General features: G+C 35.2%; 1 protein-coding gene across 1 annotated transcript in view; it reads right to left on the bottom strand.

The window, feature by feature from the left end:
* Rok (Rho associated coiled-coil containing protein kinase) overlaps positions 1 to 18,119 on the bottom strand; it is a 403,168-nt gene that overhangs the window by 112,583 nt on the left and 272,466 nt on the right. The window contains exons 21-23 of the mRNA XM_090374570.1: positions 16,061 to 16,221; positions 14,162 to 14,346; positions 4,652 to 4,721 (exon numbers count right to left, since the gene is read on the bottom strand). Coding sequence (XP_090230696.1) covers positions 4,652 to 4,721; positions 14,162 to 14,346; positions 16,061 to 16,221 — 416 coding nt within the window. The remainder of the gene's footprint in view (positions 1 to 4,651; positions 4,722 to 14,161; positions 14,347 to 16,060; positions 16,222 to 18,119) is intronic.

The following is an 18,119-nucleotide window of genomic DNA, read 5'->3' as shown; positions in this document are numbered from 1 at the left end:
TGCTGGAATAAAAATCCATCTGTTGTTGTGGAAGTTGATAGCTTAAATAAATTCAAGGAGAAACTGGACAAACTTTTAGAGGGAATGGATGTGTGAACTTTGATTTTTTTTGGCTGATGCTACATAAGCTCATACGTTTGCATCACATGTCTCCATTTCTACTACTACCCCAAGTAATATTTAAAAAAAACAATAACAAAATTGTTCATTTTTCCCTATACTTTTCCTTTCTTTCATGGTTATAAGCCTAATGGGGATAGCTACACGTTAAATAAACTAGTGTTCCATGGAGTATCAATTCTCACTATTTCAATTTTATATAGCTTGTCAATTGTTATTACTTGTTTATGCAAAATAGCTAAGCTTACTTCTTTCAATGTTATGTATTGTGCTGTAATAACTGATATATTTAAAATTTACTACATAATTCTTTTAAAAAAAAAACATGACTTTCATTATAACATGGGAGTATACCAAATATTGTCATTCACTTAACTTCATTTCAGTTAATGACTTATTTTTGAACTTAATCCTCCTGGTAAGTGAGATATATCTGTGTATATATGTGTACTTATAGAATGCTGATAGTATTGTTAAAAATAATAATAATTATAATAAATAGTGTACTTAAATAGTTAAAAATAGTTAAATAATTATGATAAATAGTTATAATTACAGTGTAGCTGTAATTATAACTATTTATTTACAGCTGTGCTACACTGCTTTGAACAACATTACAAAGAGAACCCCAAAACATTCACTTTGTAAAAAAAAAAAAACTGATAATAATATGAAAATGATATTTTACACTTTAGAATGCATATAGTATGCTGGACTAACAGAAGGGAAAAAAAAAAGTGAACAATGACTGCACTATAAATGCATAAATTAAGAAGGTTGTGGAGCTGCTGGAACGAGTACAGAGAAGAGCAACAAGATTAGTGAATGGAACAAAGGGTTGCTCTTACGAAGAAAGGCTTAAGTTTTGCAAATTACAGTGTCTGGAGACTAGGCACCTGCAAAGTGATCTGATTGAGGTGTATAAATTCTTGAATGGTTTGGCATGCTCAATGCTGATGGGATTCTTCCTCTTGCTCAGAATAATTGCCTGAGAGGGCATAAATTCAAATTGAAGAGAGACAGTTGTAGGATAGATGTGCAGAAGTTTGCCTTTAGCCAGCAAGTGGTTGATTGCTGGAGCAAACGTCCATCTGTTGTTGTAGAAGTTGATAGCTTAAATAGATTCAAGGCAGAACTAGACAGACATTTGGAGTGAGTGGATGGGTGAAATGAGGATTTCTTTTTTTTTGCTGATATAAGCTTGCTTTTTTGCATCATGTGCCTTTACTAATGCTGAAATGTTTAAGACTGCTTTCTAGTCCCATTCAACTAACTAAGCAGGGGTTCTCAAACTGTGGGCACAATTAACACGTTCACACCTTAATCACAAGCAACTTGAGAGAGGGGTTACAATTTTTTTAAAAATTTGCCTCGGGCTTTAAATGCAATTATTTTTGCTTATTTCCAGTGCAACTGTTTTATTTTATGAATTTGTAGGGTTCTATCATTTGTTTTTTTTCTGATACACAAATTAAAATTGAATTATTAAAAGTAAGTGATATATTTATTTCTTACCCAACTCTAACCCAAATTAAATAAATGTGTGTACTCTCAGTAAGTGGAGGAATACCATTAATATTCAGATTACCCAATCTAATCAAAGCTTTAAATGCCTAAATCAGATCTCTTCGCATGTGGCAAGTCTCAAGATGCTGCAATTTGCAGAAAGAAGATTTCTAGGTAAGAGAAACCTTTTGTTCCCTTCACCAATCTGGTTCTGGTTGTCATTCTCTGCATCTGTTTCAGCAGATCTACATTCTTCCTAAAGTGAGGCCTCCAGACCAGTATACAGTACTCAAAATGTAGCCTAACTGTGGCCTCATACAAGGAGATAATTGCCTCCTTATCCTTGCTAGCAAAGTTTCTGTGTATCACTGACAATACCCCATGAGCTGTTCTGGCAGCATGTCTGCACTGGTCAGAGAATTTCATACCTGACTGCACAATTATCACTGAGGTCTTTTGCATTCTCCACTACTCTGAGTGTAGTACCACACAGTTGATAAGTTACTTTCGGGTTACTGCTCTTTATATGCAGTACCTTGCATTTGTCAATTTTAAATTTTAACTGCCATTTCTCAGCCCATCGACCCCATTTTCCTAGATATTTTTGCAGTAGCTCACCCTGATGACTGTCATTAACCACCCTGCTTACTTGTTGTATCATCTGCAAACTTAGATATTAAGCCTGATATACCTTCATCGATATCACTGATAAATACTGAAATCAACCATGGGCCCAGCAACAAACCCTGGGGAACTCCACTAATAATATTAGTCCACAAAGAGCTTTGCCTATTGATAACCACTCCCTGTTTTCTTCCACTTAACAATTCCTTTATCCACACCAGTAACTTGCCCTTAATGCCACATGGTTCCACTTTGTATAGCAGTCTTTTATGTGCAACAGTATCAAAAGCCTTACTGAAATCAAAGTATATGATGTCAAAATTATTTTTTGAATCCATTTCCTTGGTCACTGCATCATGGTAACCTAATTGCAGTATAATTGTAAGCTTGTCCAGATGGTCCTGCATTACTTGTTTAACCAGTGATTCCATTATTTCTCCTGGAACAGATGTTAGGCTAACAGTTTTATAATTACTCATGTTGCCTTTGATCCCCTTTATGAATTGGAGATATATTCACACATCTCCAGTTCATAGGTACCACCTCTGAATCCAAGAATCACTTTCACCTCTCCCTGTGACTATTGTTAAGCTATTAGTCTGTGTATCCCCTCCCCCAAAGCTAGCAGTTTTTCAGTTCACCTATCACTGACTCGATAGCGTCAGCAAATTTTCTTGCACCCCTTCTATTCAAGTGTATCCCATCCCTGTAAAAACAGTCTCTCCTGTTAACAAGCATAGACCATGCCGAGAAAAATTCTACCCCATGAACCTTGCACATTCTCTCGAGGGTCGACAAGACTTTGAACATATATTCTCTCCTATCGTGTCTGGTCAGAATTGCAGACACTTTCAAATTCAATTTTAACTCATGACCCTTTTCCCAACATTGCCCTGTACTTCTTAAGTAAGTCTCAGATCTCCTACTCTTAATATCATTATGTACAACAATATCACCTTTTGTGCCCTTAAATGGAGTTGAGAAACTGTTCGATGCATATACAGAAAGGAATGTTATAAGTTGCTGAAACTTAATATCTTGCATTTGCATTTTGACTTCTTTCTTGAAAATCTTGCCACAGCAAATGATGACCAGGGGAGTTACAATTCCATCAAGGCATTAAGCTAAAGGTAAATTGCTACCAATTAAAGAAATGCATATTGGCAGACTACTGCTGGATATTGTACCACAACATTCCAGACAAAGAGTACCAAAGGAACTCATTTGCACGACATTTTTAAATTGTACATATATTTTTTTTACAATCATGTGCTTTATTATTTTAACTATGCGTACAGTGTATTGGTTTTCAACTGTAACCAATTATGTATTTTGTAATGAAATTGTAGTAACTTATATGGATATTATCAGCAGGCATATTATAAAAACCAGATGTGCTTATAAAACTGACAAGATAGTTGAAACCAGTGAAATAAAACTGGTTTAGAAACGCATTTACATCTTTAATGGAGGGGAAAAAAAGTTTCATTTTACAGACCAGTAATTTGTCTAATCCTCCCTTAAATTTATTCAAACTACCCATTTCCACAATGCCAGATAGAAGTTTGTTCCAATAATCACTCTGGATGAAAGCAAATTTTCACACATCTATCCTGCTATTATCTGCTCTTCTGTTAAAATAACAAAATTTTATTTAATGTCCACTGAAGAGGATTACCATCCCCAGAGAGGAGGGTTCAACGGATGTCGTGAAAATAAACCCTGTTACAATGCAGTGAAGTGCTGCATTTTCTTACTGTATACACATCATCAAGATATCCTTTTCCCATTGCCACTGTGAATTAATAAATTCTTATATTGACTTAAACTCACACTCGTAGTTAACTCTCCTGAAAATTTCAGTATTTCAGCTCTCACGTGAACAATTCTTGTACTCAGTATATGTTCCATAACGGAAGATTTGAACAATGGCTGATTTTTTCTGCTGCTTCTTTTTTTGAAATTATACTGAATCGATTTTGGAAGATTTTATTTATTTATTTTTATTTTTTTCTATATACTTAAATCAAATTACACTAATTCATTCTATATAATTGAATTTTGCAATACTAATATACTCTACACGTTTATGTTCTGTGATAGCCACATAGAGTCAGAAGAGTTTACAAGATACAGACTAAAAATATTACTGTATTTTGTGGTATCACATAGTTGCGAATGTGTATGATGCATAACTCTGTACTTACACATGAACACTCAACTACAGTCGTGCCATAGGTAGTGCAATTTGTCTGCTCTGATAATGTTCCATTTATTATGACACAAACTTTTTTAAAAGAGTCAGTAAAAATATGAATATGAATTTTTTTTCTATCTGACTATGCAGAGAACAAATCTTTTTATAATGAATTTGTAAGATTAGTGTATAAAAGTGACTTACAGAAAAATATTGTTCTGCTTCCAACTGATCCTGCAGCTCTTTCATTTGCAGATCATCAACTGATTTCAGACTAAAAATTAAAAAGGAATGAATGAAAACAAATACATCAGTAAAAGAAGAAATGTAACTTTCATTAAATCTGATATAAATATGGGAAATTATTTTAAGAGATCAAGAAAGTAGACTGATAAAGAAATATGGGAGGATTTTGATATTCGTGTGAGAAAAAAAATTAAAATTGTAGAATAATACAAAGGTTTTCCAATCTCTAAATACATCTGAATCTTTAGCTTTGAAAAGAGGTGAAGTATTTTCATCTGTTCAATTTTCTGAAGAATTAGAAAATAATAACAATGAAATGCTAAGTAAATTACTTCTGTTACTATTATAATACTAATTATTATTAACTTGACAATGACTGTAATGCAAAAATAACATAAATGATCATGGGTCTTCTGAGAGTTGTTTTTTTTTTTTTTTTTCTGGAAAACGTTTTTTGGCTTTTTCTTGAATTCTTTTTGAAGTACACAAATTTAAAAATTCTGTGCTTTTTAAATCATTACTTTCAATGAAACACTTTTATTAATTCTGATAAAATTGTTTCATTGTGATCACTGAATTATGACCACCCCTATGAAAACTGAATGCGACCTGTTGACCACATGAAGTACGAGAGTGCAGAGTTAGTCGACCTACGTAGCATAGATAAGGTGTCAGTGGTTCAGTAGGTATTAAATTCTGAGCGTGATGGGTAAAAGGAAGGATTTATTGGACTTTGATAAGGGACAGACTGTGGGTGCTTGACGAGTTTGCGCCTCGATTACCCAAATGGCTGAACTGGTGGAGTGTTCAAGAGCTGCTGTAGTTAAAGTGTACCAGGATTGGCATCAAAATGGTTAAACAATGACCTGACGGCAAAACTGCAAAGGTCAGCAAAAGGTTGATGTTGGAGGTGAGCGCTGGGTCTTACGACTCGTACAGGCGGAGCACTATTGAAGAGTTGACTACCCAATACAACATGGGCCGACCTAGAACAATATCTGGCATGACCATGCGTTGCCCACTCGCATGAATGGGCTATACCAGCAGACGACCCCTACGGCATCCTCTCCTAACCAAGGTTCATTGGCGTAAAAGACTCGCCCAGGGCAAAGAGCATGCAAGTTGGATGTTAGAAGACTGGAAGAAAGTGTGCTGGTCGGATGAGTCACGTTATTTACTCCACACCGTGGATGGTCGTGTACAGATTTGGCATCAACAACATGATGCTCTTGATCCATCACGCATGGTATTGAAAGTGCAGGCAGGTGGAGGCGGTTGTATGGTGTGGGGCATGTTTCACTGGCAGGAACTTGGATCCCCTGGTGCATGTGGAACAACTGTGCACTATGTTACACTTTTTCCCGAATGACGATGGTGTCTTTCAAGATGACAATGTACCAAGCCATCGGGCACTTGTGCAGGAATGGTTTGAGGAACACAGTTCTGACTTCCAGCATATCGATTGTCCTCCGAACTCCCCCCGATATCAATCCCATAGAGCACTTCTGGGACACTATGGAAAGGCTTATCAGGCGTCTGGACACCAATCACCTCCATACCTGCATTGCTGACCACATTACACACAGCTTGGTTGGCCATACCTCCCGAACGCTTCCGACATCTTGTCGAACCACGTCGAACAGTTGCTGTACTGAGGGCAAAGGGAGGATCTACGAAGTATTAGGTAGGTGGTCATAATTCAGTGATCACTGTGTGTGTGTGTGTGTGTGTGTGTGTGTGTGTGTGTGTGTGTGTAGATTAAACTATGTAATATTCACATCCATTTACCAGTTAAAAAAACTTAAGTCTTTTTAACTGGAAAATGGATGTGAATATTATAAGCAGGTCCTGCTGATAATGCTGTTTACAGATGGTCCCTTAGAAAATGCTATAACAGGAGTTTACAGTATTTTGTCTGCTTTCAAGATATTAGTTTTACGCAATATCACAATATCAGTTTTACTGATATTTTATTTGGATTTAGAATTTTTAACATATAATATTTGTATGCTTTACTGTGTTTTATTTCAATCATGGGGATCTTTCTGCTTCCATTAATGATTTAAGCCAGGTCATCAACCATAAGACTTGGGCTTATATTCAATTTAGAGGTAATTCCATTATCTGCCAAGCTGCTGGTATATTTTTAATGGATATTAACAACTTGGAAGAAACAAGAATAATGGTATTTTGTCCTTAAATTGAACAAAAGTCCAAGCCTTAAGGTAAAATACTCACTCTTGGTCTTCAACGAGAACAAAAATATCCTTATATATGTAATTGATATGGTAAAAATCATACAAATTTTATTTGATTTCAACTACTGTGTTGAAATATCCTCCTGCTATTCTATGGCACTATACTGAATGGGTCAAATGCAGCCCAGCTCTAAGGGTTAAAGGTACATATAATGATTATTAAGCATTTAAATAGAAATTTTACTTCCATACATTGCTTCAATTCACTCAGACAAAATACATTATTCACAGTTTGGCATACATTTACAATTAGAACTAATCTACCAGCTGATGAAAAGTAAGTAAGCTCAGCAACAGAAATATATGATTAGATAAATAATTATCATCCGTGGGCCATAATATATGCAGTGCATTGGAAAACCTGCAGAATCAAGTTTCCTTTTTTTATTTATTTTTTTTATTATTATTTTTATTGCTAACTGAAGAATTTTATCAAACTGTCCTCAGGCATTTATCACTGTGGTCATATTATTTAATGAAATTAAGAAAAAAGTTCAGAGAATTTTTTAAAACCTGATTTTAATGTACATTTACTATTTTTTGTGAAAAGAAAAAGATGGAGACAAATGGTGTTTTTGCAAAAAGACAGACTCTTTCATGACACCAGCTCTAGTTTAGTAGTGACACATAGAAAAGTTTGGGGGGGTTTTGGTTTGTTGTTTGGTTTTTTTTTTTAGGAGCATTAGCAACTAAGGCCATATTGCTCCAGGATATGCGGTGGTCATTCCTTAACCTTTCCGCATCCTCCGTATTTGGTGGTGACGGGCTCGAACCCCGGTCTAATCAAGTTTGGGGGGAATCACATCAAGTCGAAAAGACTGCTTCTCAATCATAAAACTGGAGAGTTTGCAGCACATCTGCACAGATTAACTACTGCAGCTGTGAATAAAACTTAAGCTGGAAATTTCAGGTAAAGATGTGAGCTTTAGTATTTTTAGTAAACTTTCATTTGTATGACCGAATATGTTGGTATCATAACCTTACAGCAATCTTGGTTTGTTATTGTCTGATAAGACAGTATACTAGAATTAACTGCATTTTTTTTTGGATTTCTGTAGAAGAATTTTTATACCAAGTTACTAGCAGATCATACTAATTTAGATTACGACTTTGCTTAATCTGAAGTATCCTTTGGCATATTACTATTATGTGCATATTATCTGCATGCTTGCTATTTCTGTTTTGATTGTCTGTTGGACATCAAATGATTATGAATGTTTCAAGAAAGATACTGCAGCTGACTGCTGACACTATGCACTGTTGGACGAGATGGTTAAATAACTGAAATAGAGAGGAGGTTTTTGTGCACATTGTGTCAGTATTAACCATTGTTTCAACATTCTGCACAATTACCTGATTTTTGGAAGTTACTATAGGCTTTGGAAAGAAATTTATATGAATGAATATGTTTTGTTAACTTTACTTATCCTCCCTTATTTCATTTAACATTAGAAGGCATTGTATACTCAGACGTTGAATAAACATCCTATAATACAAGAATAGTGTTAGCTGTACTTTACTCTGTGGTTTTTATTATTATTGTTGTTATTTTATTTATTTATTATTTTATTTATTTATTTTTTTGAAAAGTCATATAGCACTATGTCATTTGTTTGTACTCTGTATATTATTTACTCTTATGATACGCCTAAAATCCATGTGGCTTCCATTTCATTCCATAACAAAAATAAAATTTACTTCACAGAGATTTAATCTCCAGAACCATGTTCAGAGTGAGGTATCATGAATAATTCTTTAAAAATTAATTAGCATTAGTAGTGGCTTCTTATACAAGAAAACAAGCTTATACAGCAGCAGCCAAAAAAAAAAAAAAAAAAAGAAAAAAAGACACTTCCCATTCCACCTACCCATTCCCTACAAAAGTTTGTCTAGTTCTTCCTTGAATTTCTTTAAGCTATCAACTTTCACAACTACAGATGGAAGTTTGTTCCAGAAATTAACCATTCGCTGGCTAAAGGCAAATTTCCACACATCTATTTGCAACTGTCTTTCCTCAATTTGAATTTATGCCCTGTCAAGTGCATAATATGTGGAAGAGGAAGAAACCAATCAGCACTGAGCTTGCTCAAACCATTCAAAGTCTTATACACCTCAATCAGATCACCTTGCAGGTGCTGTTGTTGTTGTTTTGGTTTTTAGGAGCATTAGCAACTAAGGCCATATTGCTCCAGGGATATGCGGTGGTCATTCCCTGACCTTTCCGCATCCTTCGTATTTGGTGGTCACGGTCTCGAACCCCGGTCTAATCAAGACGTGTGTGCTACGCACTGCCGCTCCTACCCACCTGGCTACGGAGATGCCCTTGCAGGTGCCTAGTCTCCAAATGCCGCAGTTTGCAGAATTAAAGCCATTCTTGTAAGAGCACCCCTTTGTTCCCCTCACTAATCTCACGGAACAAGAAGAGAGAAGGAAACGAGATTCGTGAGGGGAACAAAGGGGTGCTCTTAGCAAGAAAGGCTTCAATTCTGCAAACTGCAGCATCTGGAGATTAAGCACCTGCAAGGTGATCTGATTGAAGTGTACAAGGCTTTGAACGGTTTGAGCAAGCTCAATGCTGATGGGATTACAGGAAGAGGTTTTCCAGCTCTTTACACAACATACTGCATAAGCAGTACTCAAGGTGTGGCCTGACCATCACCTTATTCAAAGGGATAATCACCTCCTTATCCCTCCAGCAAAATTCCTGTATATCACTGACAAAACCCCATGAGCTACTGAGGCATATCCCATGATTTAAAGAGAAAAACTTTGATGGAATTACAAGTTTTCTATAGCAGAAATCATCTACACAATTATTGAAAATTAATCGACTTGCTGAAATTTATCTCAGAAAATAATCTAGCCGAAGTTCTTGGTGAACTTACAAAATTCAAAAATTCTTTTGACCATTCTGATGGCTACTTCAGAGCCCTAATGCTACCATTCAATGTTAAAAAGAATAAAATCATTTTAAGGAGCACTATGAATCAGGAAGTCCTGGCAGCCTGTCTGCACTGCTCAGAAAACTTTATATCTGACTGCACAATTACTCCCAGGTCTTTTTCATTCTCTACTACCATGAGTGCAGTACCACACAGTCGGTATGTTTCTCTGAGGTTACTGCCACCCCCACATGCAATACTTTGCATTTATCAATGTTAAACGTCAGCTGCCACTTCTCAGCCCATCTGCCCAACTTTTCTAGATCCTGTTGCAGTAGCACACTGCTATTACTGTCATTAATAACCCTGCCAACCTTTATCTTCTGCATACTTGGACATTAAGCCTGATATACCTTCATCATTATCATTGATAAATATAGAAAAGAACAATGGGCCCAACACCGAACCCTGGGGGGACTACAGTAATAAATTAGCCCATAAAGAGAAGTGTCCATTGATTACCACTCTGTCTTCTTCTCCCGCTCAACCATCTTTTTATCCACAGCAGCAACTTCCCTTAATGCAACACTGTGCAAATTTGTATAGTAGCCTTTTATGTGCAACAGTGCCAAAAGCTTTCCTGAAATCCAAGTATATAATATCAAAATTTTGGCATCTAGTTCCTATGTGACCACATCATAGTATCCAATCAAACTGGTCACACAATATTTCCTCTTTACAACAGGTAGTTGATTGCTGGTACAAACTTCCATCTGTCATTGTGGAAGTCTGTTCCAGCAATCAACTACCCGCTGGCTAAAGGCAAACTTCCACACATCTATTCTACAACATTCTTTCCTCAATTTGAATTTATGCCCCCTCAGGTTCTTAATCTGAGCAAGCGGAAGTATCCCATCAGCAGTGAGCTTGCTTAAACCATTCAAGGCCTTACACACGTCAATCAGATCACCTCACAGGTGGGTCTTGGCACATTATAGCCTTAGTTGCTAATGCACCAATAAAATCCAAACCAACCTCGCAGGTGCCTAGTCTCCAAATGCTGCAACTTGAAGAACTTAAGCCTCTCTTGGTAAGAGCACCCCTTTGTTCCTCTCACCAACCTTGTTGACCTTCTCTGAACACATTCTAGCAACTCTACATCCTTCCTAAAATGAGGCCCCCAGATCTATATGCAGTACTCAAGGTGTGGCCTGACCACTGCCTTATACAAAGGGATAATCACCTCCTTGTCTCTGCTAGCAAAATTCCTATATATTATTGACAAAACTCCATGACCTGCTTTGGCAGCCTGTCTGCACTGCTCAGAGAACTTTATATCTGACTGCAAAATAACTTTTTCCTTCTCCAACTCCCTGAGTATAGTACATTTCTCTTGGGTTACTGCTACCCATATGCAGTACTCTGCATTTTTTCAATGTTAAACTTTAGTTGCCACTTCTCAGCCCGTCTGCCTGCCTAACTTTTCTAGATCCTGTTGCAGTAGCATACTGTCTTTACTGTCATTAACAACCCTGCCAACCTTTGTATCATCTGCAAACTTGGACATTAAGCCTCATATACCTTCATCAATATCATTGATAAATACACAAAACAACAATAGGGCCAGCACCGAACCCTGGGGGACTCCACTAATAACATTAGTCCACATAGAGCAGTGTCCATTTATTACCACTCTCTGCCCTCTCCCACTCAACTATCCCTTTATCCATTGCAGCAAATTGCCCTTAATGCCATACTGCTCCAATTTGAAAAGCAGTCTTCCATGTGCAACAGTATCAAAAGCTTCTCTGAAATTCAAGTATACAATATCAGTGTATTATGTTACATAAGCTCATACGCTTGCTTTCTTGCATCACGAGTCTCTACTACTACTACTACTTTCCTAAAATAAGTAGCCTAAACATTTCCTATTACAATGGCATAATCCTTCCTGTCTGGCATATCACTGATAGCTACCCAGCAGTTGTCCAATGCAGCTTGTCTACACTGTTCAGAGAACTTCATATACTATATAATGACCTCAATTCTTTTTAATTACTAACTACACACTGAATAGCTCCCATGACAGTTCCTTAGTTTTGCCAATTGTCACTCATTTGGGAAGTCTAAGTTCTAGTCCCATCACAGATTGAAAGAATTTCTAAAGGCCTCTTTATCAGGGATGAAATTAGCTAATCTCAAGCAGAGGGAGTAGGGTGTTTTGCAGTGAGTCATTCTAGTTTTTTCAGCCAGCACAACTTTTCACAGCTCAGCCCATGAGCACACACTTGTACAGACATGATACATAAGGCACAATATGGCCTAAGTTGCTGATATACTGTCTAAAAACTAAGAACCACCACCACCACCACCACCACCACCACCTTTAATTTTGTATTACCCATTTGGTGCATTATCTTGGAGTTACTGCTATCAATTGCCATACTTAGCATTTATTAATGTTATACCTCTGAATTACCATTTTTCAACCAATTCAAATAGTTTATCTAGATCTTGTTGAGGTAGGATATCCTGATTAATGTCATTAACTACTCTGCTCTCTTTTGTATCATCAGCAAACTTAAGACCTTACATTTGAAACACATACATTAATATCACAAATAAATATTAAGAAAAGTAAGGGGCCAGCACTGAACTCATTGGAAACAACTCACAACATTACTCCATAAAGAACAGTGGCCAATTATATTACTTTCTTTCTCCTACCAATTAATCATCTATTTATTCTTAGTAATTACTTGTCCAAATATGAACTATTACTTATAGTATGCTGTGAGTTGTTTTTTGCATTTGCTTATGAACTTATGTTTTTTTGCTTTAGGAGTGTACAGAACTATATACTATAATTTGTTAAAATGCCAAAAAACAACAGTTAAATCCATACAAAAAGAGGTTGGTGATTTTTTTTTTTTTTGTATTTACTAGTAGAACATTCAGTTAACTATAAAAAAGGCTAACAGACATTCTGCTATGCCATGCACAATAACATTTGTGCACAAAATGCATGGTCTGAAGTGATTACCTGTTTATAGGATGAAAAAAATCTGACAAACATTCTGGAAAAACTATACATCTTTGCTTGAAATATGTAAACTCAGCCCAACAAAAAAAGAAAAGAAAAAAAAATGGAGGCCTTTAAAGTCAACAAGTTTAACTCCCCTTCCAATCATCAGATTTCAATTTTGGGGCTTTCCAAATAAGTAGCAAGTGATAAAGGAAACACAAAATGCAGCAAAGGTTTTCTTTATTTTATGAAAATATCTTAAATGTTAAAAATATGCTTAATATTTTTCAATCATATTCAACTCTTTTTTTTTTTTTTTTTTTTTCAATTGTGTTTCCAGAAACCAATGGAAGCATTTAACTATCAAAGGGATTATAATAAGCAGGATTATAAATTTACTTTAAAAATAAAATTTTCCTTAAATTTTATAATTTTTAAAGTAAATTGAAGGAAAGACAGCCATCAGTCAAAATACAAAAAAATAACAAGATAAAGGCTTGGTATTAATACAAAACATCTGAAAATGGTCATACTATAACTGACTGGAGACAGTCAAAAACAATGATGCACCAATGGCAGCAGGACTCATTAAGACACAGAATTATTTATTTGCATCCAGAATTAATTGGCAGTAAGATTAATATGAATGATTTGCTTTAACTTTTCAGAACCTGGACAAAAAACCATTATGGACTAATCACATTCTGATATCATTATATGGTGACACAAATAAGTCTACTGCTTGTCTATTTCTGTTCTTGAATGACATGCAGATTTCATTGTGTGGTATGCACATTATTCCAAAGCAATTTTTTTTTTTCTTTTTTTTTCCAGAGTGCACCAGGTGATATGAAAATTAAACATGAAGATCCTTGATGAGAAAAAAAAAACACAAAAAGATCTTTCTCTACCTAGAAAACTGTGAAACCAAAAACATTAATCTGTGTCATTACGATTCCCGCCAGTATTTACAAGCATGTTAACAGACTTGGGTTATCACGTTCTTGACTTCATCGGGGTAGAAGCAGATCTTTTGGGATTTCTGCAGCTCAACAAGGCTCTTCATGTTTAATTTCTATCAACTGTCTTGTAAATTCAGAGTGTTTCTTTATTTTATCAAAATGTCTCAAGCATTAAATATTTATCTTAATATTTTGTAATCATATTTTTCATATTTTCAATCACTGCACCTCAGAATATTAAAAAGGGAAAAAATTAAATTGCCTGAATTTGAAACTGTATATAAAGGTCTTTTATGTTTTAAACACATGTACTTGGAGGAGGTATGGGAACAAATACTTACGCTTTGATCTTATACAATTCTTCCTCCAAAGATTTTTTTGATTCCCTAAGATCTGTAACATCCTTTGTCAGCTGTTTTTCACGAGATTTCAACAGATTTATTTCTGTTGACAAAACTGATATATCAGTTTGCATAACATTTCGCTTCTGTGTTTCTTCATCAACCTGCGTTGATAAAACCTTTGTCTGTAATAAAAATTATAATAATATAATAGAGTAAAACTAAATTCACAATCTTTATACTAAACCATAATAATTATAGCTTTTTCATTTAAAAAAAAAAAAAAAAAAAAAAATTAGGAAGGCATATAATTAGTGTTCTTATTCATGAAAAAATTTATTTCTATTTGCCTACTCTTATTACAAGAACTTAAAAGGAGGAAGAAAAACTAAACTGTTTCTTTTTTAAATTAGCCACTTGATTCCTTCAACCCGCCCCCCCTTCAATTTTAAATGATTTGCTGAGTTCCAAAGATAGAAATTATTAAACCACCTTCCTATTAACAGGCACATTCACTGACTAAACAACCTAGTGCTACTTATGTTTATGTTTTGGATACAACTTGGGGTATCCATTATCAAAACAAAATTTTTAAGGTGCCTAGTTCAGGGGACAAACAGAAGACACTACCCATCTTTAAAATTCTATCTTGATAGCAGATACTCACAGTTGAAGGGCACACTTAAAAGACTAGCCATTTTCAAAAGTTTTGAAATTTTTTGATAATGAATACCCAAAGTTGGATCTGAAACATAACTAGTGCAATATTATTCAGTATATTAAATATGCCTATTGATGAAAAAGAAATTTAAAATTTTCTACTTTTGGAACAATGGATTAGAAGACAAAAAATATAGTTTAATCGATGAACTGCCAAAAGATTGCCCATTAAAGTACACTGGTTCTATGTCAAGTTAGATATATTTTAAAAGCACACAAATTGCATATTACTATAATTAGTTTTCAAAGCAATACTGGCCAAACAGAGCTGTCATTTCACAAGCATCACAGAATAAACCAAATTCAGAGGATGATAGAGCAGATGAAAATTCTGAAGTGCCAAATTTTACAATAAAAAGCATATGGCAAGGCATAAATTTAGCCGAGCAATTAGAATCTTATTTTTTTTTAATGCAGATCCTTCGACTAGGAGGAACACAAAGTTCAAAAGGGAACTTCAAAAATGGTTAGCTCCATACATGCAATTTACAAAGATCTATCAATCAAAAGCAAACAATCCCAGAATTGTGATATTTTAAAGAGAGCAGAAGATACGCAAAATCTAGATGCTGCAGAAGAAAGTTCAGAAGGTGAAGATATTCTGCAACAGAGAAAACATGCTCATTTGATTCTGCTTAGCAGCAATGAAGAGGAAGAATATTAAATGAACATACATTAATTGACACATCGCGTATCACAGTTTGTAAGACATTTGTTCAGTTATTACTAATTTTAATAAAAATTAAGTTTCCGATAATTATAAAAAAATTACGTATTTTTGTTAGCTTTTGGAACATAACCTCTGGTTTTGTATTGGTTCTTAGTCTCGTATAACACAGTTTCGCACTACACAAGATTTTATAGGAACCTAACTACCATGTTATACAAAAGTTATCTCTACTTATATTGACACATGGTTATTATACTTAGGCTAAATATCAGCAAAGCTACCTAACATTGGCTTTTAAGTGAGTATCATAATTGAAAAAAATAACTAACTTCACTTGAAACCATAAGAAATTAAACTCATCAAAAAAAACAGAGAAAACACCCTAACAGTGGAAAACTTCTGAATAAACTGGAAGAGTTAGCCGGTTTGCTTTTTAGTTGGATTATTGAAAACTAAGTTGCATTTTAATTGGATACCATTGTATTATGAACAGTAATATAAAAACTTACCTTTTCAATTTCTTGTCTATATTCACCTTCAAGTTTTTGTAGTTGTTGTTGTATTTGACGATAATCAACAGATAGCATTGATATCTGTCGTTCCTTCTCTTGACTTAAGGCCTCAGCCTTCTGCTTCATAGCTTTCTCTTCATTTAATTTTTGTTCAAGTGCTACAAATAAAACCATGTATTTCAGTTATATATACAACATATTACCTTTCATCATATATACAAAAGAAAATAAAAAACAAAATGTTAAAGCTTCGATATCCACCACTTAGATAACCAAAAAAACTCTAATAACAGTAGTATTCTTTGCAGTCCACATAATAAAAAAAAAAAATTAGTAAAATGTCAAGTAAATATTATGATAAAATATTTTTACTTCTTTTTTTATTATGATTATTAGCCAAAGAACTGTGTGTAAAATCCACATAGTTATTATTATTATTATTGAGAGTCAGGAAAAAACAATTCCCATTTTAAAAATGAAATGACTACTGCAACAAGTGGAAAAGACAATTATTATTATTACAGTTAATTATATATATATCAAAACATTTATGTTACACCCCTCAGTGTTTTAAAATGTTTCTTAACTGGCCACTACTACTGCAAATACAATCCTTTAATCATATTCTTACATTATCCATTGCTCTGTGTAATGTTTCTGATGGTAATTTTTCAATTGCTCAAGTGTCCATAGATGGTTTACACACACTTTGGATTTTAAGAAATCCCATAAAAAGAAATCACAAAAAGCTAAGTCTGGTAGTAGTAGTAGTAGTGGCATGTGATGCAAGAAAGCATGTATATGAGCTTATGCAGCATCAGCCATAAAAAAAAAAAAAAAAAAAAAAAATCACACCATTCCCTCCAAATGCCTGTCCAGTTCCTCCTTAAATTTATTCAACCTATCAACTTCCACAACGACAGATGGAAGTTTGTTCCAGCAATTAACCACCCACTGGCTAAATGCAAATTTCCGCACATCTATTCTATATCTGTCTTTTCTTAATTTGAATTTATGCCCCCTTAGGTTCGTAATCTGAACAAGTGGAAGGATCCCATCAGAATTCAGCGTGCTCAACCCATTCAAGGCCTTATATGCCTCAATCAGATTCCCACGCAGGTGCCTAGTCTCCAGCCACTGCAATTTGCAGAACTTAAGCCTCTCTTGGTAAGAGGATCCCTTCATTCCCCTCACCAATCTTGTTGCCCTTCTCTGTACACGCTCAAGTAAATCTACATCCTTCCTAAAATGAGGCCCCCAGACCTGTATGCAGTAGTCAAGGCGTGGCCTGACCAATGCCTTATACAGAGGGATAATCGCCTCCCCTTTTCCCTGCTAGCAAAATTCCTATATATCATTGACAAAACCCCACGACCTGCTCTGGCAGCCTGTCTGCATTGCTCAGAAAACTTCATATCTGCCTGCACAATTACTCCCAGGTCTTTTTCATTTTCTACCACCTTAAGTGTAGTACCACACAGTTGGTACGTTTCTCTGGGGTTACTTCTACCCGTATGCAGTACTTTGCATTTGTCAAGGTTAAACTTCAGTTGCCACTTCTTAGCCCATCTGCCCAAATTATCTAGATCCTGTTGCAGTAGCACACTGTCATTAACAACCCTGCCAACCTTTGTATCATCTGCAAACTTCGACATTAAGCCTGATATACCTTCATCAATATCATTGATAAATATACAAAACAACAGTGGACCCAACACCGAACCCTGTGGGACTCCACTAATAACATTAGTCCACAAAGAGCAGCACCCATTGATTACCACCCTCTGTCTTCTCCCACTTAGCCATCCTTTTATCCATTGTAGCAACTTACCCTTAATACCATTCTGCTCCAATTTGTACAATAGTCTTTCATGCGCAACAGTGTCAAAAGCTTTCCTGAAATCCAAATAGATGATATCAAAATTATTTTTTGCATCCAGTTCCTTTGTAACCACATCATAATATCCTATCAGGATGGCTAGTTTATGTAACCAAAACAAAACAATATAATTTGAAAATATTTCCTTTAAAGTGTCTGTGGAAAGTCCCCCAGTAA

The sequence above is a fragment of the Mastigoproctus giganteus genome, chromosome 5, assembly GCF_048544385.1.
Source record: "Mastigoproctus giganteus isolate SK-2022 chromosome 5, ASM4854438v1, whole genome shotgun sequence".
Classification (NCBI taxonomy): domain Eukaryota; kingdom Metazoa; phylum Arthropoda; class Arachnida; order Uropygi; family Thelyphonidae; genus Mastigoproctus; species Mastigoproctus giganteus.
This window is presented reverse-complemented; position numbering and strand designations above follow the sequence as displayed.